At 38.4% G+C, this 25,602-nt stretch overlaps 1 protein-coding gene across 13 annotated transcripts in view; it reads left to right on the plus strand.

Annotated features, from left to right (window-relative positions):
- The window catches only part of AFF1 (ALF transcription elongation factor 1), a 175,624-nt gene that overhangs the window by 138,889 nt on the left and 11,133 nt on the right, over nucleotides 1-25,602 (plus strand). For 10 of the 13 annotated variants that reach the window (XM_026687925.2, XM_087962842.1, XM_026687924.2 and 7 more), the window contains 6 exons: nucleotides 2,742-2,796; nucleotides 3,145-3,182; nucleotides 8,782-8,941; nucleotides 14,923-15,855; nucleotides 21,169-21,266; nucleotides 23,140-23,398. In XM_026687925.2, coding sequence (XP_026543710.1) covers nucleotides 2,742-2,796; nucleotides 3,145-3,182; nucleotides 8,782-8,941; nucleotides 14,923-15,855; nucleotides 21,169-21,266; nucleotides 23,140-23,398 — 1,543 coding nt within the window. The remainder of the gene's footprint in view (nucleotides 1-2,741; nucleotides 2,797-3,144; nucleotides 3,183-8,781; nucleotides 8,942-14,922; nucleotides 15,856-21,168; nucleotides 21,267-23,139; nucleotides 23,399-25,602) is intronic. The other 3 variants (XM_026687926.2, XM_087962837.1, XM_087962845.1) reach the window with 1 other exon arrangement.

Here is a 25,602-nt window from a genome sequence, read left to right on the forward strand (position 1 = left end):
TGTGTGTATCTATTAGATAGTCTATATTTATGGTCAAAAAATAATTTGGGGGCAATCAATGTTCAGCACAAAAATGATCCCCACTTAATAGCCTACCATCCATAAAATATCAAGATTATAAAATCAGCCATTCTGCTAAAACATATTTAACAGTCAAATCATACACACACTTTCATTGTAATGACTGGTCTGATAAGAGATTGTATAATGACTCTTTTCTATTCATTTGGTTAGAAGGGGTATTAATAGGTCTGAATGGGTGTCTGTATTATAGCAGTAGTGCAGGAATTGGTGCATGGTTGCATCTGTTTTTCTAACTGCACATAGACCAATCTATTCTAAGGATATCTTGCTATATTTCTTTTCCAGAGACATTAATGGTAACACATTCAGCAGGAGAAGAGAAAGCTCTTCGATGTGAAGCATAAGCAATATTAAATAATAATATAAAGATTCTTGGGCTGGCCTCTTCCCATCAAATTGTTTTTGGTGGCTTATATCTTAACAGCCACGACCTGATTATAATCTTAACCTTCTCAGAAGCTGACCAGTGAATCTAAAATATTAAATGCTGTTTTTAAGGTTTTTTTTTCTACCAAGAAATATAATCATTCAAGATACTGGAAGTCAAAGATTAAGATAAACATCCCTGCTTAAGTCAATATTTTAAGCAACCTGACTCAATTGCATAGGGCCATCACTCATTCCAAGCATAAACTCTCAATGGGAATACATCAGAGGGCCTGGAATATATGTTAAAAATTTTAATAAATAGTTTCCAGTGTTGGGAACCTTTATGGCTACCTACCTGAAAATTCATTTGACTGATTTCCTTGGCCTTTAAAAACTTTAAGCCCCACCCTTTTGTAATTGCTGTCCAATAGACAAGAAACTTGAGACTTAACCTGGATACAGGTGTGCATGCGTGTGTGTGTGTGTGTGTGTTCACTTTGCCTACATCCCATCCATATGTGTTTATGGACCATTCTCTTTCTTGAGAGTATCATAACCTTTGCTTTGATATAAGGTATAAGATCACCAGATACTGAAGCAAACATTTGGTAGACCCTATTTGAACCGAGACTTGAGCAGACCATTGTCCTCGGGCATCCAGATACTATTGTGAGACATAACAGTCACTGTTATATTAGATGGAGGAAAGTTTTAACCTCCATCACAACTTGTGTATGGGAATTGAATCAATTATTGATTTAAGATCCACAAATGCTGCATACAAAGCCTTCCAGGAAATGCTGGGGTACTTGTTACTTGCTCTTCAGCCAAAATATGTCTACATTCTAGGCCATGGCTGTCAAACTCCTGGCCCTCAATCCAGATGCGTCACACGCTGGCCATGCCCACGCTCAGTTTAGCAAAGGGGGCAGAAGTCCTGATATGTCACATTATGTCCTCATGATGTTGTGAGTTTGACACCCCTGTTCTAAACACTCTAGTAATTTCCAATTACATGGCACACTCAGTCATCTCTCTCTCTCTCTCTCTCTCTCTCTCTCTCTCTCTCTCTCTTGTGTGTGTGTGTGTGTGTGTGTGTGTGTGTGTGTGTGTATTACAGGATTGGAGAAGAGGTATACTTAAAAAGGACTGCCAGCTGGCAAGCTTAAATAAATAGATCTTATCTAGAAACTCTAATCTCTTGTGTTTTCATTTGGATTTGTTATCCATCACTTTGTTCTCTTGGCTCTTAAAAGCATTATTTGTTTGGTAGCAAACCGCTGCCAGGCATCATTCCCAAAGTGGTCATATTTCCGCATTTTGAGAACAGCACAATATACTGTACTCTTCAGTTTGTCTGGATAAATGAAAAAAGCAAATCATTAACACATTGAGCACAATGTTGAAGTTATTGGAAGGAGCAAAGAACTTTCTTATATTTTCAGAACTGAAACCAAAACATCTTAGGATGCTATTTTAATGATTTTTATTTTAACTCAATTCAGCTATGCATTTTTTGCCGTTTTCCTGCATGTATCACATGTAGATATTCATGATTTTATAGGTAGCTTTGAAAGATTTAGAGTTTTAAATGTCACATATTTTCTTGTTCATCAGAGAGGTACTATTGAATTAATTCTCTTAATTAATTTATTTTCTAATTTTAATTTATTAAAATTAAATGTTTATATCAAAACATATATGATATGTTTTGTTACATATCATAAAATTGTTCTTGTTTACTCAGTTGTTCACAGCTGTTCTCAAAATCTCAGTAAAAGTAAACTAGACATTAATATCATGTTTCATTTTATGGCAAGCTTTAAGTAGTTTATTATTGAGACAAACTTGGAGCATTTTGTTTTGCCTATCAAAATTGTTTCAATGCCTAGGAATATATCACAGAATCACATTTGTAGAAGCATATATTGTAGATTTTCTTTTATGGGATGGCTGTTTTCTGTATTAGGCAACATTGAGCATGAATTTCATTTGCTTTCAAGAGGATGTGGTTGGGGTTTTTTTTTTTTTTTTTTGTATTTTTGCAGTGCAAATCTGAAATTTATGTTCCATCAAGAACATTTTCGGAAAAAAACTGTGTTCACCATAATTTGTCTAGCACACTTTCTTTACTAAACAGGGAAGGTAAAACTTTTCAATCTCATCCATGAACATGGCATACAAAACCCAAGAGAATTAAGAAAATTAAGCTTGCATTTTCCAAAATAACTTTATGGTAGTTCTAAATCTGAGTACTGATCTGCACGGGTGACTTCTTTGTTTTTCAGAACACTGCATAAAGATCTAGAGATCAGTGACAGTGAAGACTGCGATGATGACCAAGTTAGTATCTATCTATCTATCTATCTATCTATCTATCTATCTATCTATCTATCTATCTCTATATCTATCTCTATATCTTATCTATCTACACACACACACACACACACACACACACTCAAAACTATGAATCAATCTTTCCCCAACCTTGTGTACAACTCACAGAATTCCTGGCCTTTGTGCTGTGCTAGCAAATAATTTTGAGAGTTCTAACGTAGTGCATCTGTAGGGCACGTGGTTGGGGTAGATTGATCTTTCTAATACATAGACTGCATTTACATTTTTCTGCAGTCCGTTTTCTGTATGGACTGCTTAAACTAAACTTTATCTTTTTCATTTCCCTTTTATCAGGTTTCTGATAAACCGTCTTCCTCATCAACACCTCCAAGGTACAATTGCTTTATGACGAATAAGAGGGAATAGGGGGAGGGAGAGCTTGATGTAAACATTCACTATGTGTAACTAGAAATTTCTGTAAAAGCATTCAGAGAGTAGGAAAAGTTAAAAGAGACGAGTTAAACTTTTCATAGAGATTTGTAAGGCTGATTTGAAACCAATCTAAGTTATTAAAACTTGGAAAAATACTGAGTGTTTCTTGACCTCAACACTGTGATGATAAGAACGAACAAAACGATATGTCCTTAATAATTCACTGAACATCCAGTTTGCAGAAGGGATAGTAAATATAGTAAATATGATATGAAGTACCTGTTATGTATGCTTATATCAGTTCCATGGAGGAAATTTGAAATAATGCATGTTCAGAAGTGTACTTATTATTTTCAGAGTAGTCTCAGATATTGCTAAATAATGTAACCTTGCCTTGCTGTAAAATACAATATGGTTTAAAAATCAGGACCTGTTTTCAGTTAATTGTTCTTCTCCCTGCCTTTTTCCAGCATACTAGCCATTTCATTCCTTGTTGGCATTGTATTTTATTGCAAGTATACTGAGGTCATTGCAGTGGCCTAGAGGTGGAGTTCTCGCCTCACAATCCTATTTCTCTCCCTGGGCACAATGAGAATATATCTGCTGAACAAAACTCCGCATTGGCGACAGGAAGGGCATCCAGCCAGTAAACTCTCAGCTCCATTCAGTTGCCCAGACTCCACCCTGCAAGGGATTATGGGCTCTTAAAAGAAAATAATGATACTGAGGTCATTGTCCCAGGGTCACATAATCAGCTTTTGCGATCTTCTGACAAGGGAAGTCAGTGGGGAATTCAGATTCACTTAACAACCGTGTTAAGAAGAATGGTAGTGTTTCACTTAAGAACTGTGGCAAGAAAGGTTGTAAAATAGTGTCAACTCATTTAACAGCTGTCTTGCTTATCAATGGAAATTTTGGTCTCAGTTGTGGTCGTAAGTCAAGGACTACCTATATCACCTTCATTCTGATCTGCAGTAAAGTAACTAACCTCCTTGAGCAGTATCCATAAGCTTAAAAACAAAACAACAAACTAAGCCAGCATCTGAGAATCCAGGATGCTATCTCAGTTAGACATGTATAACATGACAAAAAAACTTGGAATAAAAAGTTTTGCCAAAACAGTAAAAGCTTTACAACTAAACTGTGAATTTGAGCTTGAGGGTATTTATCTGTAAAAAAATGTGTTTCTGCTTCCTCAAAATATAAACAGTGTAAGTTTTGAGCAGCATCCTTTAGGATAAAAGTATTGATTCCAAATGCAGCTTATTTTTTGGCATATTTCCCAATTAGCTGTTTAAGCAACTGCTAATGTTTCACACCATTATGCCTGAACTTGACACTAATAATTACCTTGTTCCTGAAACTGTTGCATTCTTCAACTGTAGACCTGGAATTAGCAGAAATTTTGCCTTTAAGCGATGCAAAATCCACTAGTGTGGGCAAAAATGAAAAAACAACAACTCATTTTTAAAAAAAAATTACATTAGAAAAGTATATGCATGTTAATAGTCCCCCAAAAGAAGCACACACAATCAAATCTCAGAATAAAAGGAGATTACAGTTTAAATATGGAGTGAGGAGAAAGAATAACTTCAAGCTGTTTCGTGTGTGGGAAGTTCAGTAACGAGCCATTAATTATATTGAAGTCAAGCGATAGGTTTGAGTTGAATGCAAGGCATGTTTCAACATGTAAACCTTCAAATGGGAGCATTTTCATCTAATTTGATATTCTGCTAGGCATTGCTTCACTTGTGCTACTCCAAATGCTTGCTATTGTTGGAAAAATGATCATAGGCTGTTTTGGATTGGTGTGTGTGTAAAAATAAATTAATGCTGAGGTTTCTGATCATATGAACATGATAGTAAAGCTGTGGCCCAGTAGGTTTCACTGAAGGGTCTAGGACAGGGGTGTCAAACTTGTGCCCCACGGCCCAGATGTGTCATGCACTGGCCACGCCCACACCCAGTTTAGCAAAGGGGGGGAGTCGCAATACATCACGTGATGACAATGTGACAACGTGAGTTTGACACCCCTGGTCTAGGACAACTCGCCACAGTCAACTCGCCACGGGACAAGAATTACACTAATATCAAAGAAACGGTGGAATAGAATCATTAAAGAAATGGTGTGAAAGGAGGGACAAAATGAAATACAAATGATAAAAAAATTAACATATTTTTAAAAATTATTTTAAATTACTAAATGGAATTGTTGAATTATCCCAGGGCAAGTTGGCCAGTAGTCAATTGTCCCATTCTGTTCACAGAAGCCTCTCCCTGATGTTATCTCACTGATCCCGAGTTTGAACTGGGGAACCACAGGTAGTCCTCACCTTATGAGTACACTTGGGACCAAAATTTCCCTTGCTAGGGAAGGTAGTTGTTAAATGAGTTTCACCAATGTTATTACCTTTTCTCCACTGAGCTGCTGCAAGAGTCCAGGCAAGGGTTAACTCCATCTCGTATGTCATTGGACTGAGTCTATCAATCTGCATAGTCCCGCCTCCATTACTGGTTTCCCCCAGCTTTCGACTCAGTCCCTTGTCAGGACTAGATGTGTCACATGGTCGTTAAACAAGCCCTGGCTTCCTCCATTGATTTTGCTTGTTGGAAGTCGCAAGGAAGGTTTGCAAAGGCCAGTTACATGACCATGGGATGCTGCAACCATCATAAATACATGCCAGTTGCCAAACGGCTGGATTTCGATCATGTGACCAGAGGGAATGCTGTGATAGTCAGAAGTGTGAGGATTGGTCATAAGTCACTTTTATAATGCTGTTGTAACTTCGAATGGTCACTAAACAAAAGGTTGTTGGTCAAGGACTACCTATAAGACAAATACCACAGGTGTGAATCAGCCCAAAACAATAACTTACCTCATCAAATTGGCCTCATTTCTAGAAATGCTTAGTAATTTTTTAAAAGTAAAGGTTTCCCTGTCAGTTGTATCCGATTCTAGGGCACGGTGCTCATCTCTGTTTCTTGGCCAAGGGAGCCAGTGTTGTCCAAACACAATTTCCATGCCAACATGATTAAGCCAAAGGCACATGGAATGCTGTTAGCTTCCCACTGAAGTGGTGTCTATTAATCTAATAGGTAGAGGCTAAAACATATAGAGAATGCTTGCTGGAATTGGGTATGTGTAGTTTAATGAAAAGAAGGACTAAGGGTGACATGATAGTGATGTTCCAATATCTCAGGGGCTGCCCCAAAGAAGAGGGAGCCAAGCTATTCTCCAAAGCACCTGAGGGCAGGACAAGACGCAATGGATGGAAACTAATCAAAGAGAGAATCAACTTAGAACTAAAGAGAAATTTCCTGACAGTTAGAACAATTAATTGGTAGAACTGAAAGTCTGTCGAGATTCTCAGTCATCCAGGTCATGGTTGTCCCAAAGGTGCTTTTTCAGGAGGCAACTGGACTTTCTTGCTTTTTTTCTTTTTGAAGATGTTTCGCTTCTCATCCAAGAAGCTTCTTCAGCTCTGACAGGATCCTTCCATTTCCCACTATTCTGTCAGAGCTGAAGAAGCTTCTTGGATGAGAAGTGAAACGTCTTCAAAAAGAAAAAACAAAGCCCAGTTGCCTCCTAAAAAAGTACCTTTGGGACAGTGGAACTGAAGTTGTAGATGCTCCAACACTGGAAGTTTTTAAGAAGAGATTGGGTTTTGTGCCTGAGCAGGGGGTAGGACTAGAAAACCTCCGAGGTTTCTTCCAACTCGATTATTCTGTTAATCTACTTGCATTTGCATGTTTTCAAACTCATAGGTGGGCAGGAGCTGGGACAAAGTCTTTAACCACTGAGCCATCGCGCCCACTAAGTAATTATTTAGCATTCAAGTACTTATTAAAGTACTAATTCCCATTATTTTAAATGTATATTGACTGGATAAAGAAAGAGTTAGAAATTAAATGTTATGCTTTTACTCCCACCAAGCGCTGATGGTATATTAAGAATAGAGCAAGTAACGTGCGCTCACGAGCACACATTCTTTGTTAAATACGTGCTGTAATGAGTGAGGGCCTATTGATTCACTCAGTGACTGCAACTCCATTAGCTATTACCCAAATACTGCAGGAAGAAGAGAGGCTCCAGGTCAGCGGAAGAGCGCATTCTTTGTAGGAAGATGTATGTTTCTATGCCTGGCACTTCAAATATTTCTTTGGATAGACAGAGAGGCTAGATTGTTCTCCCAAGAATGCAAACTATGCAAACTTTCTGGACAATAAACTTCCTGCAAGATGTGGAATTCATTTTGAATAAGTATGTCTAAGATTGAATTTTGAAACAAATAAAATTGATTTCTCATATGTGCATGGACTGAAGAATTTTTTATTTGGAATAATACAGAACGGGGGAAAAGGATAAAAATAGAAGGTTGCAGACAGATATATGACACTTTTCTTCAGGAAAATACAGGGAGTCATGACAGCAGCAAGGCTGTTCTATGCACAGAAATCCCCACAATAGAAGAAATGGCTGATGGAGTTAGCAGAGGTGGCTAAATTGACTGCTTTTATCAAAGAAAAAAATACACACTTTCATTTCTACTCGGAAACCACTTCTAGGCTTTATGCTTGAGGTGGAAAAAAAATGAAACTTTGATTTTGGGTTTTACTGATCAGATAGATTTTTTGTTATAGAAATGTTTAAACTATTATGTAGAAGTAAAAAGTTGAGGTATGATGTTAATTCCTTATTCTACTGCACCAAAGGGAGTCGGAAGTTTTCACCTTTTCTTTCCCTCACTTTTCTGTTCTCTTTCTCCTTCCCTATTTTTCCTGTTATTTACTTTTGTATTTTCTTTGTGTGCTGATTATAAACTGATTAAAACATTGTTAAACATGGGGAGGAAAATACAGGTAGTCCTCAACTTAATCATTCATTTAGTAACGTTCGAAGTAAAACGGAACTGAAAAAGTAACTTATGACCATTTTTCACACTTATGACCGTTGCAGCATCCTATGGCCACATGATCAAAATTCAGGCGCTTTGCAATTGGCTCATATTTATGACCGTTGCTGTGCCCCAAGGTCATGTGATCCCCTTTTCCGGCCTTCTGACAATGGGGAAGCCAGATTCATTTAACAACTGTGTTACTAACGTAACCACTGCAGTAATTCACTTAAGCATGGTGAGAAAGCTTGTTAAATGTGGGAAAGTTCACTTAACAACTTTCTCACTTAGCAACAGAAGTTTTGGGCTCAATTGTTGTTGTAAGTCGAGGCACAGCCAGCAGCATGTTTCGGCAGTTACATTTAAAAGCATTCAAGTTTCCAGCAGTTACATCACTCAACAAGCCTAATTATGGAAATCTCCCTCTTTGTTGTTGTGTGTATTTTTATTTTTAGCAATGTCCTTCTTGGTCTCCAAAATCTGACTAAAGATCTTCCTTCATTCTTGGCTCTTGACATTGATTGGTGAACAGTGGTGTCATGTTTGCAAATTGTGCTGGTTGAACTATTTCGCCTCACGGGGCCACTGCGTCAAGCGGAAGAGGAGAATTCAGAAAGACGATCCGCGCCCATTTCTAATTTTATCCCCTGGTTTTGGTTTGCAGTGCCCCACAATCGCAGCCCGAGAGTGTGGCATTGGCTCATTCCAGCAGTGCAGAATCCGAAAGCACAAGCGACTCAGACACTTCCTCCGATTCTGAATCTGAAAGCAGCTCTAGTGACAGCGAAGGAACTGATCCGCCAACAAGAGTCTCGACACCTGAGGTACAGCGTCCATTTTCTAAATGTGTCCTTTGTTTAGTCTGGATCGGTATTTCTCAACCATGGCAACTTTTTAAGATTTGTGGAGTTTGACCCCCATAATTCCCTATCCAGCCATGCTGGCTGAAGAATTCTGGGAACTGAAGTCCACACATCTTAAAGTTGTCACAGTTGAGAAACTCTATCTAGACCAGTGGTGTCAAATTCAAGATCCACGGGCCGGCTCTGGCCTGTGAGGCCGCCCTGGAAACAGCAAAGGACCAGCCCATGGTGTCTCTGCTGATAAAAACAGCCACACACGGCCCTCCTGAGCTCCATTTTCACTGGCAGAGGGTTGCAGGAGGCCGCCACAGCCAGAAACAGAGCTCAGGAGCCCGTTTTCACTGGCAGAGCGCTCAAGCCACCACAGGCACCCTGGACATACTTCGATGTTGAGGTGGCACCACTCACCCTGGCCATGCCCACTCCAGCCCCACGAGGTCAAACATATAACCCTGAGATCCTCAATGAAATCTAGTTTGACACCCCTGGTCTACACAGTTATTTCCTTTTTGATGTTTTTCTCCCTCTTTGTACAAGAACATGTTAGACAACTATTCTTACTATGTTTTGGATAGTTTTGCACCATTTCCCTATTTTCTACACTACCTCTGTTAAGCAAGCAAGGCCAGCACATACTGCTGGGGCGTCCACATGGAACCATCAGGGCTTGCAGCTAGAAGTTACACAGAACAAAGAGTTAATGATTTTTCCTTTTCCTGATACCCCCCAAGAAAAAATTGCTGCAATACAACTCCTGGCTATTGGCTATGCCGATCAGGAATTATAGAGTTTACAATCCAACAGAACACAAGGCCAGTCATTTCATGAAAACTATTGTAGTTAATGGGGAACTGCTAATTCCTCAAAAAGAGTTAAATATAGGGTCAGGATATTAATCAGTTGTTCTGGTGCCTTTTCATTTGTTGAATGAAATAAGAGAAATGGGAAAAGGCTTGTTTTTCACTGGCCAACTGAACAGTCTACAAACTTTTTTCACAGAAAAGCTAGATAGTTGTACACAGGAATACTAATTCAGAAATATTGCTAACTGGGATTGGTCTCATTGCACAAGCACACACACACTTATATATCTGTAACACACGGTGGTATATCTGCATATCCTGTAGTTGCATTCCTCTTTGGTAAGCAATGATTTGTAAATTCCTTGAGCCCCTCCCTGAAGAAGATAGATGGTCTAGAACAGGGGTGTCAAACTCGATCTCATTGAGGGCTGCATCAGGATTATGTTTGACCTCGAGGGTCCAGGGTGGGCATGGCCAGCTCATCATCACTCATTTTATTTATTTTATTTATTTTATTTGGTTTGTCAGTTGCTTACAAGATAATAGGTATAAGTAAAAACATAGTTATGCATATATGGATACATATAAGAAAAATAAAAGAAAGAATAGGACAGGGACGGTAGGCACGTTGGTGCACTTATGCACGCCCTCTACAGACCTCCTAGGAAAGGGGTGAGGTCAATAGGTTGAAGTTTTTGGGGTTTGGGGAAGAAACCACAGAGTCAGGTAGAGTATTCCAGACATTGATCACTCTGTTGCTGAAGTCGTATTTCCTGCAATCAAGTTTGGTGCGATTAACCTTGAGTTTGTATCTATTGTTTGCTCTTGTATTGTTATGGTTGAAGCTGAAGTATTCATTGACAGGTAGGACATTGCAATGTATGATTTTATATACTAAGATTGGACCGAAGGCGGCATAGTTCTAGGTTTTCTAGGTCTAGAATTTCAAGTCTGGTGGCATAAGGTATTCTGCAACGAGTAGAGGAGTGGAGAACTGTTCTTGTGAAATATTTCTGGACTTTCTCAACTGTGTTAATATCAGATACGTAATGTGGGTTCCAGACTGATGAGCTGTATTCAAGTATTGGTCTAGCAAATGTTTTGTATGCTTTAGTTAGTAGTGTAATATTACCAGAGAAAAAGCTACATAAGATTAGGTTAACAACTCTTAATACCTTTTTGGCTATGTAGTTACGGTGGGCTCTAGCATTTAGATCATTAGAGATGAGTACTCCAAGGTCCTTGACAGAGTTTGGATCATCAACAAGGTCTTGACTATTCAGCTTGTATTTTATTTTCTGATATATTTTTTTTGCCAATATGTAAGACAGAGCATTTATTTGTTAAGATTTGAAGTTGCCATTTGTTTGACCATTCTGATACATAGTCAAGGTCTTTTTGAAGGGTAGCAGTATTGTTGAATAGCTTTACATCGTCAGCGAATGTATCTTGAATATTGTTGTGTCGGTGCTTGTGGTGGCCCAAGGGCTGTGCCAGCAAAACGGGCTCCCAAGCTCCGTTTCTGGCTGTGACTGTCTCCTGCAATCCTCTGCCAGCAAAGACGGAGCTCGGAGGCTCTCCTCAGCTCTGTTTTCACTGGCAGAGGTACCTTCACTGTTTCCAGGGCAGCCCCATGGGCCAGATCTAAGCATCCCAGGGCCAGATCTGGCCCTGGGCCTTGAGTTTGACACCCGTGGTCTAGAAACACAAAGTATAAATAAATAAATTAAAAATTCATGGTAGATGTTATTCCGCCATCTGGAGCCATTTTTAAAGAAAACTTGTATAATGATAAGCGCTGAAAAAATTGCAGTGTGCCTGAACTTTGGCCCGTTAATTATATCCTCTGTGAGGCCATTTATCATCTATCATCTAGCATTCTAAGTCATTCTCTGAATATAACTGTAACGTTCTCCAGGTTTTGGCTATCCACAAAACATCACTTGAAGTTGGATCAAAGTTGAATCCATGCTGGATATGTGGGTTACTCAGCACCCCAACTCTATTTCCAAATTTGAACTCAGGCCTTTTTATCCTCCCTGTTTTGGTTGCTTTTGTGTGCATTTAGCAGACAGTACAACATTCAAAACATAACCCTTTAAGAAAAAGTTTTAAAAGTTAGTTAAGGATTTGCATGGAACATTGAGTTCTGTAAGCAAAGTTCTTTCTCCTCCTGTTATTATTTTTTTTTCCTCCTCGGACTTGGGTGGGCTCCATAATTTTACTTGGCTTGGTTTCTTCACTTTTGGAGACTTCCAGTGACCTACTTGGGAAATCAAAACAGGAAAAAAGCACCAGTTTCATAATTAAAAGCAGGCCTAGGTTGAAACGACTTCAGGAACAAAAAAGAAATGTTGACTTCATCATCTGTTGCCCTAGAATAGTGACATGTTGAAGGAATTTTGGATCGATGCAAAAAAATTGATAGAGAACACTTTTTCTATGGACACGTAACATAATTTTTGCCAAGGCAGCAATTCTGTATCTGAAATTATCCTACTTTGGGGGAAAATGAATGATATCATTCTTTACACATAGAAAACAACATAGCTTGTGGGGAACAAATAGTCTTATGTACAATTCTTTTATTGGGATGTTTATATGCTTTGTCTCTTTTTTATATTGTATTTTATTTTATGGGTTTTGTTTTTAATTGCAAACTGACCAAAATCATGTACTAAATATGGACTGCTATATAAATGAAGGTTATTAATTTAACTAAATGAGTGTTTAAAGCAGGGGTCCCCAAACTTGGCAACTTTAAGACTTGTGGACTTCAAGTTCCAGAATTCTCCATTCAGCTATGCTGGAGAATTCTCCAGGCAGCCATGGAGACTTCTGGTTTAAAGTCTTGATAACGTACAAAAAGAAAGGAAATGGAGATGGAAGGGAGGAAAACAAAAATTGAATTCTTAGTTCTATTGACAATGGATGAGACCAAATTCTTTCCTCCTATTCTGAAGAGATCTTCATCTATCTGACGGTTTTAGGTATTCTGGTTAATGGGAGATGCCAAAAAGATGCCTCCCTTCAAAATCTGCAAGCCCTCCAAAAATCAGACATTTACTTAAATGTACATGTAATCCTTGACTTACAACAGTTCATTTAGTGACCGTTCAAAGTCACAACGGCGCTGAAAAAAGTGACTTATGACTGTTTTTCACATCTATGACCGTTGCCATATCCGTATAAGTCATGTGATCAAAATTCAGGCACTTGGCAACTGTAGTGTTCTGAGGTCATGTGATCCCCTTTGGCGACCTTCTTACAAGCAAAGTCAATGGGGAAACCAGATTCAATTAACAACCGTATTATTAACCTAACAATTGCAGCCATTCACTTAACAACTGTCGCACGAAAGGACATAAAATGGGGCAAAATTCAGTTAGCAAATGTTTCATTTGACAATAAAAATTTGGGGTTCCCTTGTGGTCGTAAGTTGAGGACCACCTGTACTTAGTGAGCTTTTATTTTCAGTTTTAAAACTTTTAAAGTCCAATTGCCTTTTGGAAAAAGCACCTTTGAGACGTTAGAACGGTCAGCATGCTTTTACCCAACAGCCACCCCCGTAAATTTGCATGGTGTGTATGTGTGTGTGTGTGTGTCTCACAACTCGTGTCTGGATCCAGCCCTTTCAAACTCTCAATATTTCTTCCATTTGGCTTCTCTTGACATTCCAAATTCAGTCCTGTTCTATTCTGGTTTGGGAGAATTATCCTGCTGATAGAGAGGATTGAAAAGAATAAATAACAAGTTAGAGGAAGCCTGCAGATTCTGTCTTGTAGAATTCTTTTCAACCCCTTTGCCAACCGTGGCCATAGGAAGTGTCTGCATTTTTTCCTGTGTAATGAAACAATAGTGTGTGTGCTTGTGTGTGTGTGTGTGTGTGTGTGTGTGTGTGTGGTGTTTCTGCTTTCCTGACCAGAAAGGCAGATGGGGCTTAGAACCGAGATACATTGAGGAAGATATTCTGGAATGTTTTTCTCCACAGTGAATTTGGCTCATTTTCAACTTCTATCTTTCTGTTGCCAGTTTGCCCCCTAACTCCTGCATTCCATTCTGTTCAGTGTTTGGAAAGCTATCCCACTGACAGACACATGGAGCCCCAACCCCTCTTTACAATAATATGTTTCCTATATCTTGTTGGATGGGAAAAAAGAATGGCAACTTGTATTTTTTTCCCTATCCCCTTTTAGCATCTTCCCTGCATAGAGGGAAACATTCAAACTTAGATGGCTAGGTAGAAAGATTTAGGTCTCCTTGGAAACCTTAATCATTGTCACATGGGTACAATAATCAATCATTATCACATAAGTAGAACATAGCTCAGCCTTCTCCAAAATCAGTGTCTTTTGAAAATAAGGACTTTTAAGTTCCCAGACCCGACAGTGAGAATTTGGAAAGTCCCCAGTTGAAGAAACTGCTAAACTAAACCCCAGTAAAAACTTGAAGGGTATTTTCCGCATTTCATATTTAATATATCCCATTGTTTAGCCTTTAATGATAATAGGTATGTGGTTGCACATAACGGAACAGTCCTGGCAGGGGTGTTTTGATGATATTTTGATGAGCCATTCAGGGTCATGTTGGGGTGGTGTTTCATGCCTTAGGAGACAATAAGGGGAAATAATCACTTGAAGAAGCAAAGATTCCTCTGGATGGCACATTCTGTTTTTTGTAGAGTACACTTTTTTCTCTGGACATGTAGCGTAATTTTTACCAAGGTAGCAAAAATTGTTGTTGTTTGTTTCCGTATTTGTTCACTTGGAAATACAGTCAACAGACTTAGATTAGATTAGATGAACAGAGTTGGAAGGGACCATTTTGGTCATCTAGTCCAACTCCCCATCCAAGCAGGAGACCCTACACCATTTCTGACAAATGGCAGTCCAATCTCTTCTTGAAAGCTTCCAGGAATGAAGCTCCCACAACTTCCAAAGACAACTTCTGTTCCATGGGTTGATTGTTCTTACTGTCAGGAAATTTCTCCTTATTTCCAGGATTCAATAGTCATGGTCTATTGTGATTCATCAATGTCTTCGTTCAAACTAGAGTGCAGAAAATCGTTAATTTAAAGCAGGATTCCATGCAACTTTTGATGACGCGTGTTCATTTTTTCTTTCCTTTTCTTTTCCATAGCCTGATCCACAAACATCCAACAGATGTTGGCAGCTGAACAACTGGCTGATCAAAGTAAGCCAGCCAGTATCTCCCACAGAGAGTTTCTTGGAAGATGACCATAGTCGAAGCAACGTCCAGGAGAGCAAAGGACAAGGAAAAACTGTCAGCTCTAGCAGTGGTAATGGAGGCAAAAGGGAATGTCAGATGAGCGATGGTCATTCCAAACCCGGCAGCAGAGTGTCTCGGTCAACTCAAGATGTACATCTCCCTACCAAACGCAGTTACCAAAAGACTCCTGTGGTCCCAGAAGAGCCTCTCCACCAGACGGTGGGCAGTAAGCAACCCAGGAAATCCAGCAAAGCGACAGTACAGGAGGAACCAAAGAGAGGCCTGACAGTGGAAAGTGAACCACTGGGACTGTACGGGGCCAAAGACCAGTCTTCCAAAGACAAGCCTAAGGTGAAAACGAAAGGGAGGCCGAAACCGGACGATAAGAAGGAATCGAAACCAACTGCCCCAGAAACCACTGAGAAGAAAAAACACAAAACGCTTAAAACCTTATTTGCTCACGATGACACAAAAGTAGATGTGGCGGGAAGTGCCCTGGAACCATTGCCCCTCAGTCCTCTCGGTGAAAGCCCGAGGGTGGTTACTACTAGTAGAACTAATGGTGGCTCCAAGGTGTCTGTTACTGTCAAGGAAGAACTTCAAAGAGACAAATATATTTTGCCTATCAGAGATAAGAAGTTGCTGTCGCCCTTGAGGGATTCCCCCGTCCCGCCAGGGCTTGTGGTTAAAATTGAGCTTGCTCTCCTCTCGCGGATCCCTCAGCCAGGCGAGAAGGGGCTCTTCCCTAAAAAACATGAACTTAAAGACAGCCATGGTATGACAAAGCAGGGTATCGACAAAAGAAGCACAGATGCACCAAGCAAAACTCTGAAAAAGAGAAAGGTAAGACACTTTGGTGGAGGATGGATGGCTCTAGCATTGACAAGATATGGTAAAGCTAATAATCCGTGAATTTATACTCTTAGGGATTGTAGCTCTGGTCTTTTTGCATTGCATGGATTATTATTATTTTTTGGAACAAATGTTATTAATTTTTAAAGACATACAAAACATAAATACACAGAAACACAAAACATAAAAGCATAAAAAATTCTCTTTTCTGAAAGTTGCTTAGTCCCGGGTTAAAACTCTTGATACAGACACAAATTCAAATTCATATTCATTTTATATACCATTCCATATCTTGTTAGCATTTTCAATTTTCTATATAACTTCTCCTCTCTTTTAAATTTTCTCAATTTTATTTTATTTATCTCCTCTCAATTCGAATCATAATATTTATTATTCTTTGTCTGTTCTATTTCCAGCTATCCGTTTATCTTTCTTCTTTGAAAAAAAACTTCTCCTGTACACTAAATGGAGTATGATGCCTTTATCTCTTTCCCCTATATTTATAATACTTAATATAAAACACATAACTTACATTAGGATTCTGTCTGGTACGTTCTAAAATTATACAGTATTATCAAAACCAATACAAATCTATTCATTAATATTGATATTCATTTATGTCTTAAACATTTAACACATTATTTTTCAGTTAAATCACATACTTTTATGGGAGCACCTATTTTCCAAAGTTATTCCCCCCCCCCCCACGTCACATTATAAATCATTATTTCATTACAATGTTCCCCTTTCTCCTACTTCAAATCTCTCATTTCACAAAGTTTCACTAGAGTAACATAGTCTAATCATTAATATTAACAATCATTTATATCTTAAAAATTTTACCCATTTCAGTTAAATATCATGCCTTTGTGGGAACACTTATGCTTTCCAAAATTATTCCCCCCATCACATATCTTAAATCATTGTTCCATTACAGTACTCCCCTTCTCTTAACAAAAATTTCACTAGATTATACTAAATATTTTATCGCATTTTAAATTACATATTATTTCTAATTTTCTATGGTTATTTCTAAATACAAATATAGAAATGCAATCTTATGTACCTTTCTAGAATCCCTTTTTCAATAAAATTTATCCATTATCTCTAAAAAACTTTTGCTTCTTTACAACTTGCTCCCCACCATTAAGGCTTCTCATCCCTTCCTTTCTCCCTTGCTTCTTCTTCTCCTTGTCCACTTTACCCCCTTGTCTCTCCACCTCCCTTTTATTCTGCTTTCCCCCTTTCTGTTGTTTCCTAACATAATGTCCCCTTTTCACCTTATTCTTCTCTTCTTGGGTTGCTTTTCCAGATCTTAAAGTGTTCTTTTCCTTTTTCTCTTTCTTTTTCCCTTTTCTGACCAAAGTTATTTGTTCATCAAAGATGGCTTCTTCTTTGTCCCCATCATCCTGTTGCTCATTCAGCTTTACATAAGTATAAACAGCCATTTCTAAAAATTGAAAAAGAGTGCCAAGGACATCTTTCCCTTCTTGCTTTTCTTTTTCATATTTTTGGTATACAAGTTTCAGTCCATCCACAAGTGATGCCATTGTGCAGAGAAAAAGTTTTCCCAAACAACCACCCGAGTGCTTTTAATCAGAAATAATTCTCAGAAGTTCCAAAATCACCAAAAAATCCAAACAGGCTGTTTATTTTAAATACTTTCTCCTTCTTCACTTTCTCTTTCTGGGGTTAAAGTTTAGTCACAAAATTCCCTTTAAAATATCTCTTTTAGAAGTCTTATTGGTGTTTAGTAACTCTTTAAAAATCTAGGCAATCTTCTCCTTATTTTCAATTGCTCCAATTTTTTTTTCCCCTCTCCCTTCCCACTCACAGCCAAAAAGATTTTTTCCATCTGCTGTCACGTTAGGAAGGAGAGTGAAACGAAAGAAAAAAAAACTTTCCCTTTTAGAATGTTCGCAGCTTGTAACTCTTACTAGGAACAATGTATCCTTAGCAGCCTTCAAGATTCAGGGCACTTTCTCTTGCCTTGTCCCAGTTGAAAGCAACTTTCATTTCTTCCAGCTTTCTCCCTCCTGCACCTGCTTGTCCGGCTGTAGATTTCTTCGTGGCGGCCATTACTGACCGCCGCTCATCTGTCTTGGGAAAAGGGGGTTTTGCTGGCTGGGGAGGAGGTCTGCAACGCCCCCAAACACCTGTCCGGATCCCCCCTGTCTTCAGCTGCCTCTACGGGGCAGCTATATTACCCAGATCCAAACGGATCGGGGGAACCTTGACAGCGAACGCAGCAGGGATCGCGCAGTATCACGAATCCCTGCCGCTGCTGAAACCTGCAAACCGGAAGTCCCCATTGCATGGATTATTGAAACCAGAGAAAAATAAAATTGCAATTAAAAAAAATCAACATCGTCAACAGGAAAAAAACTTGTAATAGGGCTTGAAACTGGCTATGAAACTTTGGACTTATGTTTAAATAGGTATTTAGTGTCGATCTATGTAAATTCACAGGAGAATCCATTCTTCCCTCCATTGAGAAAATGGCCTATTTTAATCCTTGTTTGTGGTGGTGGTGTGTGAAGTTCTGATTGACTCTCCTCAGAAGAGTCTCTGCAGATTGTATTAATGGTAATTGTTCTCACAAGATATATGTACCCAGTTGACACACTGTTGAATTGAAAGATGGATTTATCGTAAATATAAAATACAAAACTTTATTAAAAAAAGAGAAGATTCTCTGCAGATTGACGAAGTACAGACAGCCCTCAATTTACAACAGTTCATTTAGTGACCATTCAAAGTTACAACCACACTAAAAAAAAGTGACTTGTGACTGTTTTTCACAGTTACAGCCTTTGCAGTACCACGTGATCAAAATTCAGACAGTTGACAACTGACTCATATTTATGACGGTTACATTGTCCCAGGGTCATGTGATAATGTTTTGCTACCTTCTGACAAGTAAAGTCAATGGGGAAGCCAGATTCACTTCACAACCAGGTTACTAACTTATCCACTGCAGTAGTTCACCTAACAATTGTTGCAAAAAATATAAAATGGGGCAAAACTCATTTGACAAATTCTCCCTTAGCAACATAAATTTTGGGCTCAACTGTGGTCGTAAGTCAAGGACTACCAGTATTGAGAATGTTGAGTCATTAACATGGAGACTACCCAAAAAATTTACTTAGGTCATGATATGGCCTTGAACACTTGATTAATACAGTAATTGCTTAATAGTAGACTCCTTAATAGATATTCAGTGCTCCTTAATAGATATTCAGTGTTTTATTTGTGTACACTACTCACTACAAATGTTATTTTTGTTTATTTTATTTGAATTTTTCTCATCTCTGCACTAGTGTTTACACTGAAGGTAATCTCAGTGTCTTTCTCCTACTGACATTTGATTCCCGTTAAACTGACTTGATTAAATTGATTTGATTCCTGTTAAATTGGGGAACCACAATTGTTTGCTTCTCTGGCCAGTGCCATTAATGAGTGAGCCAAAGGCCTTTGTACGATGTATTTGTAGAGCAGCTTCCAGAATTTGAAGCTAGCAAGGTCAGAGATTGGTATAATTTCCAGGAGCTCAGACTTCAGATACTCTGTACTGTTAAGTTAGAAGCCACTTAACAGTTCCCATCTACATATAATTGAAACTCCCTAGAAACTTTATTCCTTAAATATACATAAAGTTATATAAAGAAATTTACTGAAACATCACCAAAAAGTTTTTTTTCCTACTTTGATCTCTTTGATTTTGGTAATGGTAGGGACTCTTCTTTTTCCTGTCATTTTTAATACTTTGTGAAGGTGTTTTTTTAAAAGCCAGTTTTGTGTTAAGGGGCTAGAAACCAGGAGAGACTATGAGTTGTAGTCCCACTTTAGGCATGAAAACTGGCTGGGTGACTTTGGGCCAGTCACTCTTAGTCCAACAGACTAAATTCAGAGGATTGTGGGGAAAATCAGAGGGAGTGGTATTTGGCATGTTTGCTGCCTTATTTAAAAGAAGGTTGGGATAAAAATTATAATAATAAAAAAAGAATGACAATTTTATAATCTTGCCTGCTGGATGATAAAATTTGCTGAGTTAGAAGTGCTATGTTGGTAATCACAATTTCAATCTCACACAAGAAAACAGCCATTAGACCCTTTGGGACTTTAGTACAGTAAGTTTAGTTATAAAGCCTGTGAGAAAAAGCTTACCAAAAAGGGGTCCTATCAGGCAGCCACCCAATCTCCCTTATTTAACTTTATGTATGTATACTTCAACTTTATTATTTTATAAGTAACTTTAGGCTGTGAAAGTCCTTAGCAGATAACAGATAGATAACAGATAACAGATAATCAGAGTTGGAAGGGACCTTGTAGGTCATCTAGTCCAACCCCCCACCCAAGTGGGAGACCCTACACCATTTCTGACAAAGGGCAGTCCAATCTCTTCTTGAAAGTCTCAGGTGATGGCGCTCCCACAACTTCCGAGGGCAAGCTGTTCCATTGGTTGATTGTTCTCACTGTCAGAAAGTTTATCCTTATTTCCAGGTTAAATCTCTCCTTGTTCAGTTTCCATCCATTATTCCTTATCTGGCCTTCAGGTGCTTTAGAAAATAGCTTGTCCTGCCCTCAGGTGCTTGGAGAATAGCTAGACCCCTTCCTCTCTGTGGCAGCCCCTCAAATATTGGAAGACCACTATCATGTCTCCCCTGGTCCTTCTCTTTACTAGACTAGCCAAGCCCAGTTCCTGCAACCGTTCGTTGTATGTTTTAGCCTCCAGTCCCCTAATCATCCTGGTTGCTCTTCTCTGTACTTTTTCTAGAGTCTCAACATCTTTTTAATGTTCTTCACTGTTCCTATTTTCCCCACAATAACAAATCTGTGAGATGGATTGAGCTAAGAGAGAATGAGTGGCTCAAAGTCACCAAATATGGCTTTCATGCCTAGAACTCAGTCTCCTGGCTTCTACCCTGGTGTCCAAACCGCTAGACTAAACTGGCTTCCAAGTTATCCTCCAAGAGAAACCATTTCCCTTGCCTTCTAAACAATGAGTCCCCTTTAGGCTGTTTTGAATTTCTGTTCCCTCTTTTCCCCCCTAAAATTTTGGTTACTGCAATTCTTGTTATCCCACCCTCTGACGATTGGCAGCAGAATGAATTAGATTTACTCTTAAGGAGGGGGAGTAGCAAGGATGGGATAACAGCTGTGCTTAGTCTTGCTTGTCACAGTGGAACTGATTGTTGCTTCTGATTGTGGCTACATGTGTGCAGCATGTTGCACAGGTGTGAAGTCAAAAAGGGATCTCTTTCTGAAGTATTTAAGGGCTGTATTTGTCTTTTTTTTTATCAGCAGGAAGAAGCACTGAGAAATGATCACAAGAAGGTCAAGCTGGAGAGAGAAACCAAATCTTCCTCATCTTTAGGCCATAAAGATTCCAGTAAAACTAAGTGAGTACAAAGCTGTTAAAACTAAGCTAGTAAAATCTAGGCTAGTAAGTAGAACACTCTGGTCCCTACTTCTGGATTAAACTTTAGTGATTTTTTTAAAATTTACGTTTTGGCTACTAGTCATCCAATAAGAACAAAGATACCACAAAATTATAATGACTTTCTCCTCAGTGAAAAATCTAGCTTCTATACAATTAAAATTGAAATTCTGCCCTCATATCACATTAAACCTTTAAACTCTGGTTGTTTAAATTAATTGTGCATCAGCAAACAATTACTCTGTCAATATTAAACATTTGTTCAAACTGTTCTTTGGATTTCCTCAGAAGCACATTGTAAATTTCAGGAGCTGCAGATAAGACACTTGTCTTTTTGACTACATAAAATTGATAATCCCTGAGTAAATCTCTTGCACGCAATCCAGGCTGGGTCTGTTTGTGTGTGGAAGCAAATGTTCCTGATCCTGTTCTTAATGCAAAGCAGAAACATGTATTATAATAACAAGTATGTATAATAAATGCATACCTCTATTTCCATGCCCGTCCCATCACAAGCTGCCTGCAAATTGCTCACCTAGATCAGAGTTTTTCAACCATTTTAAGAGGGTGGACTTTGACTCCCGGAATTTCCCAGCCAGCTGTAGGAGTTAGATGTTCAGGACAAGATCCATTCCTGCTCCCCTCCTCAATACCAGATGAGCTGATCAACACTTGGGATAGCTTTTGGTGATAAAGAATTCTTTCAAATGACAAGGTAGACTTAAAAGGGTGGATTTGGCTAGCTTTTTGTCCTGCCTATCTGTCCTGCAACATGAGGAATGTCTGAAGACAACTTGCTTAGGTTTGCTACTGAAGTGTGCAAAACAAAATAGAATCCATGTTAAATGTGGTAGCTCTAATAGAGAGTCAGTCTTCTGCATTAAGACTGGAGAGATCTTTGGATTGGAGACACCTAGATTCAAATTATCATCAGTGTGTGCCTCAGCTGAACTTTAGCTCATTAGGAGGTAAGGTAAAGTTTGGGTGTGTGTTGTGTGTAGAGAATCATTACATTGTCTTGTGTTCTTTATAACAGAGGTAAAATATAATGGTCTACAAAATAGCTTCATTGCAAATAATCTGGTATCCATTGAAAATATAATTTAGAATGGTTACTTTGTGCAAGATTATTTTAATCAGTGCACTTGCACAATATTTTATTGTATGACATTCTAATATTTGTGCATACATATGCATGCTAATTAATTAATGGCATTTATTTTCTCTTGTGAAGACCGGCAATACTCTTTAAAAATGTGGATGCAGTAAAATAGCAATTTCTGAGGAGCAAAGCCTTGAGTTTAGAAAAGCTGATAATAAAAGTGTTTTGAAAAGAATGTGTGTCATTTAATTGGAACTGAAAATTACTAGTAATTTTAATCCCAAGTGTAAACAAGTACATTTATTGCACATCTATTTTATGTTTTATGCAAAAGTGATTATCTAAAGTTCAAAGTAAAACATTCTAAATCGTGGGAAAGTTCTTTGAATCCAACAGCTGGAACCCATCTTTGCTGCACCTAAATTTAATTTTTTTTAGGAAACCTACAGTTCGTCAATATACTTAGCTTTGGTTCAGATCAAAGATATGCCTATGTATACATTTTTACTATTACTTAGGAATATTATCCGTGTGTTAATGACTCAGCCAAAAAGTACCCAACTTTTTCCTCCCTCTGTTGCTCAAGATGATTAGTTATATGGATGTTTCAGTATCTTTTATCACCTGAACAGAACTCAGGTGCCATGCGCTTAATTTTTATTCCATCCTGCCCTCCTACAGTTTTAAAGTAATACTCCTTGGAACTCACACTGACCTGATCTTCCTTCCCTAGGATGTCGAAGCTCTCAGCAACAGAGATGCCAAGGAGAGAAATGCCACTGCCAATGCCACCACCACTGTCTCCCATGCAGCCCTCTCAGAAGCCACCTAAGACAGCTCAAAAGAGGCCAAAGAGTGAAAACGATGCCGGTTATCAGGTTCCCGGTCCCACAATCAGCACTGCCAAGAGCAAAGAGAGCCACAAAGAACCTTCATCCTCCAAGCACAAGAAACTGGAGGGGAAACCTTTGGAAAACTCCAAAAGTGACAAAGTAGGTGTAAACAACTTCCGTTGAGGGACCTTGGTAAGACTTGTAATTTTGGAAGTTGGCTTGTTCAGAAGAGCTTTTTCAAATGTGCTTCCCCACCCACTTTCAAAAGGCAACTGGACTTTGTTTTTCCTTGAAGGCATTTTGCTTCTCATCCAAGAAGTTTCTTCAGTTCTGACAGTCGGAACCTGAAGAAGCTTCTCGGATGAGAAGCAAAATGCCTTCAAGGAAAAACATAGTCCAGTTGCCTTTTGAAAGGAGGTGGGCAGAGGGGGAAGCACCTTTGGTACAACCATGACCTGGATGACTGAGAATCTCCATAGATATTCAGAGCAACAGTTGTAAAATTTGCAGATTTCACCATACAGCTAGTCCTCAACTTACAACAGTGACCTTTCAAAGTTACAACAGCATTGAAAACGGTGATGGTTTTTCATTCTTACAACAGTTGCAGCAAACCCATGGTCACCTGAACAAAATTCAGACCCTTGGCAACTGAGTTCATATTTATGACGGTTGAAGTGTCCCAAGATTCGGGGATCTCCTTTTGTGACCTCCTGAACAGCAACGTCAATAGGGAAGCCAGAATCATTTAATAGCCGTTTGACTAACTTGACAGCTGCAGCGATTCACTTAAGAACTGTGGCAAGAAAATAGGGCAAAGCCCGAAAACTATAGTAAAGAAAAAATATATTTAATCCTACATATATTAACAGCAGCTAGAATTGTATTTGCTCAAAATTGGAAAAGCGAAAAGATTCTGATAGAGGAAGAGGTGATTATGAAAACATTGGAATGTGCAGAAATGAGTAAATTAACTTTGGCAATTAAAGAACAAAAAGAAGTGGAATATGATATGATATGGGATTTATTTTATAAATGGTTGGAAAACAAAAGTAAGAACTTAAATGAATATTGTTATAATGAAAATGTAATCATGGTAAGAAATGTATACAAAATATGAATATTTGCACAAGATATATATACCCAGCTGACACAGTGTATAATTGAAAGATGGATTTATTGTTAAATAAAATAAAAAATATTTGGGGGGGGAAAAGAAAATGGAGCAAAGCTTACTTAATTGTCTCGCTTAGCGGTAGAAATTTGAGCTCAATTATGGTTGTAAGTCAAGGACTGCCTATATAGTGAAAGTGATACGTTTCCTCTTGAATATCACAGTTAATTGGATCAAATCTATACATGCTGCAGGTATATTCTCCATAGTGGATATCCCAGACAGAAATTTAGATGGGAAAACAAGCGAATGTTTGAACTGTTTAAATAGAGAAGTAGAGAGGTTGTAACATATCTGCTTGCTGCATTGTTCAGAATTCATCAACTCAAGATATCTTGATGGTCAGCGGGGCAGGTGGTTTTTTTTATTAATGATTGTATAAGATACCTTTAAGTTTGTTAGTGAGTTTGTGGCATGATGGCTGAATGAGAATTTTTAACATTCAGATGCTTCAGACCAATTGAAGCACACGAGATAAAATGGTTATTGGAAGCATCTTCATTTTTAAGCATAAGATGAAATGTGCCTAATTATATGTAATTTTGGCTGATTATCTTTTGTGTGTGTGTGTGTAATTATGATGTGGCTTCCATCAAAAGCTGCAACTTGACCGAAGTTGACTTTCTGATGAGATAAGGAAAGAGAAATTGTTTTTTCCAACATAACTTTTCTTACAGTCAAGAAAACAAAGTCCAATGTACAGAATAAAATAACTCAGAGTTATCAATTGATAGGATTGCTTCTCAGCTTTTGAATTTATATATTTTTGTAATTCGATTGTGACTGTGAAGATAATATATTTCTTTGTTGTGAAATTTGTCTGTGTTAGTCTCTAAAGCAGCGTTTTTCAGAACATTGTTAAATGAGTCACCGCTTCCTCCCAAATTAAAACAACCTCATATGCAGTTCATTCAGCATTGAGATAATAATGTTGGGGTATTGTTATTCCCTAGCACAGATGGATGCAAAATTGTTTCCTGTTTTGGACATTTGCAAAAAAAGATTTGTGCAATGTTTTTCTGTTGATTAAAAATGCTTTAAGTCTTTTCAAGCAGTGCAAGGCAATAAACCAAGCTTCCTCATGGTTATAAGAAGAAGAGATCAAATTAGAATATAGAATCATAGGGTTGGAAGGGACCTTGCAGGTCTTCTAGTTAAGTGGTTGCCAACCAGTGGGCCGGGGACCACT

Source organism: Notechis scutatus, chromosome 4 (assembly GCF_049901735.1).
Source record: "Notechis scutatus isolate UNSWTSFEM ecotype Mainland chromosome 4, rNotScu1.2, whole genome shotgun sequence".
NCBI classification, from domain to species: domain Eukaryota; kingdom Metazoa; phylum Chordata; class Lepidosauria; order Squamata; family Elapidae; genus Notechis; species Notechis scutatus.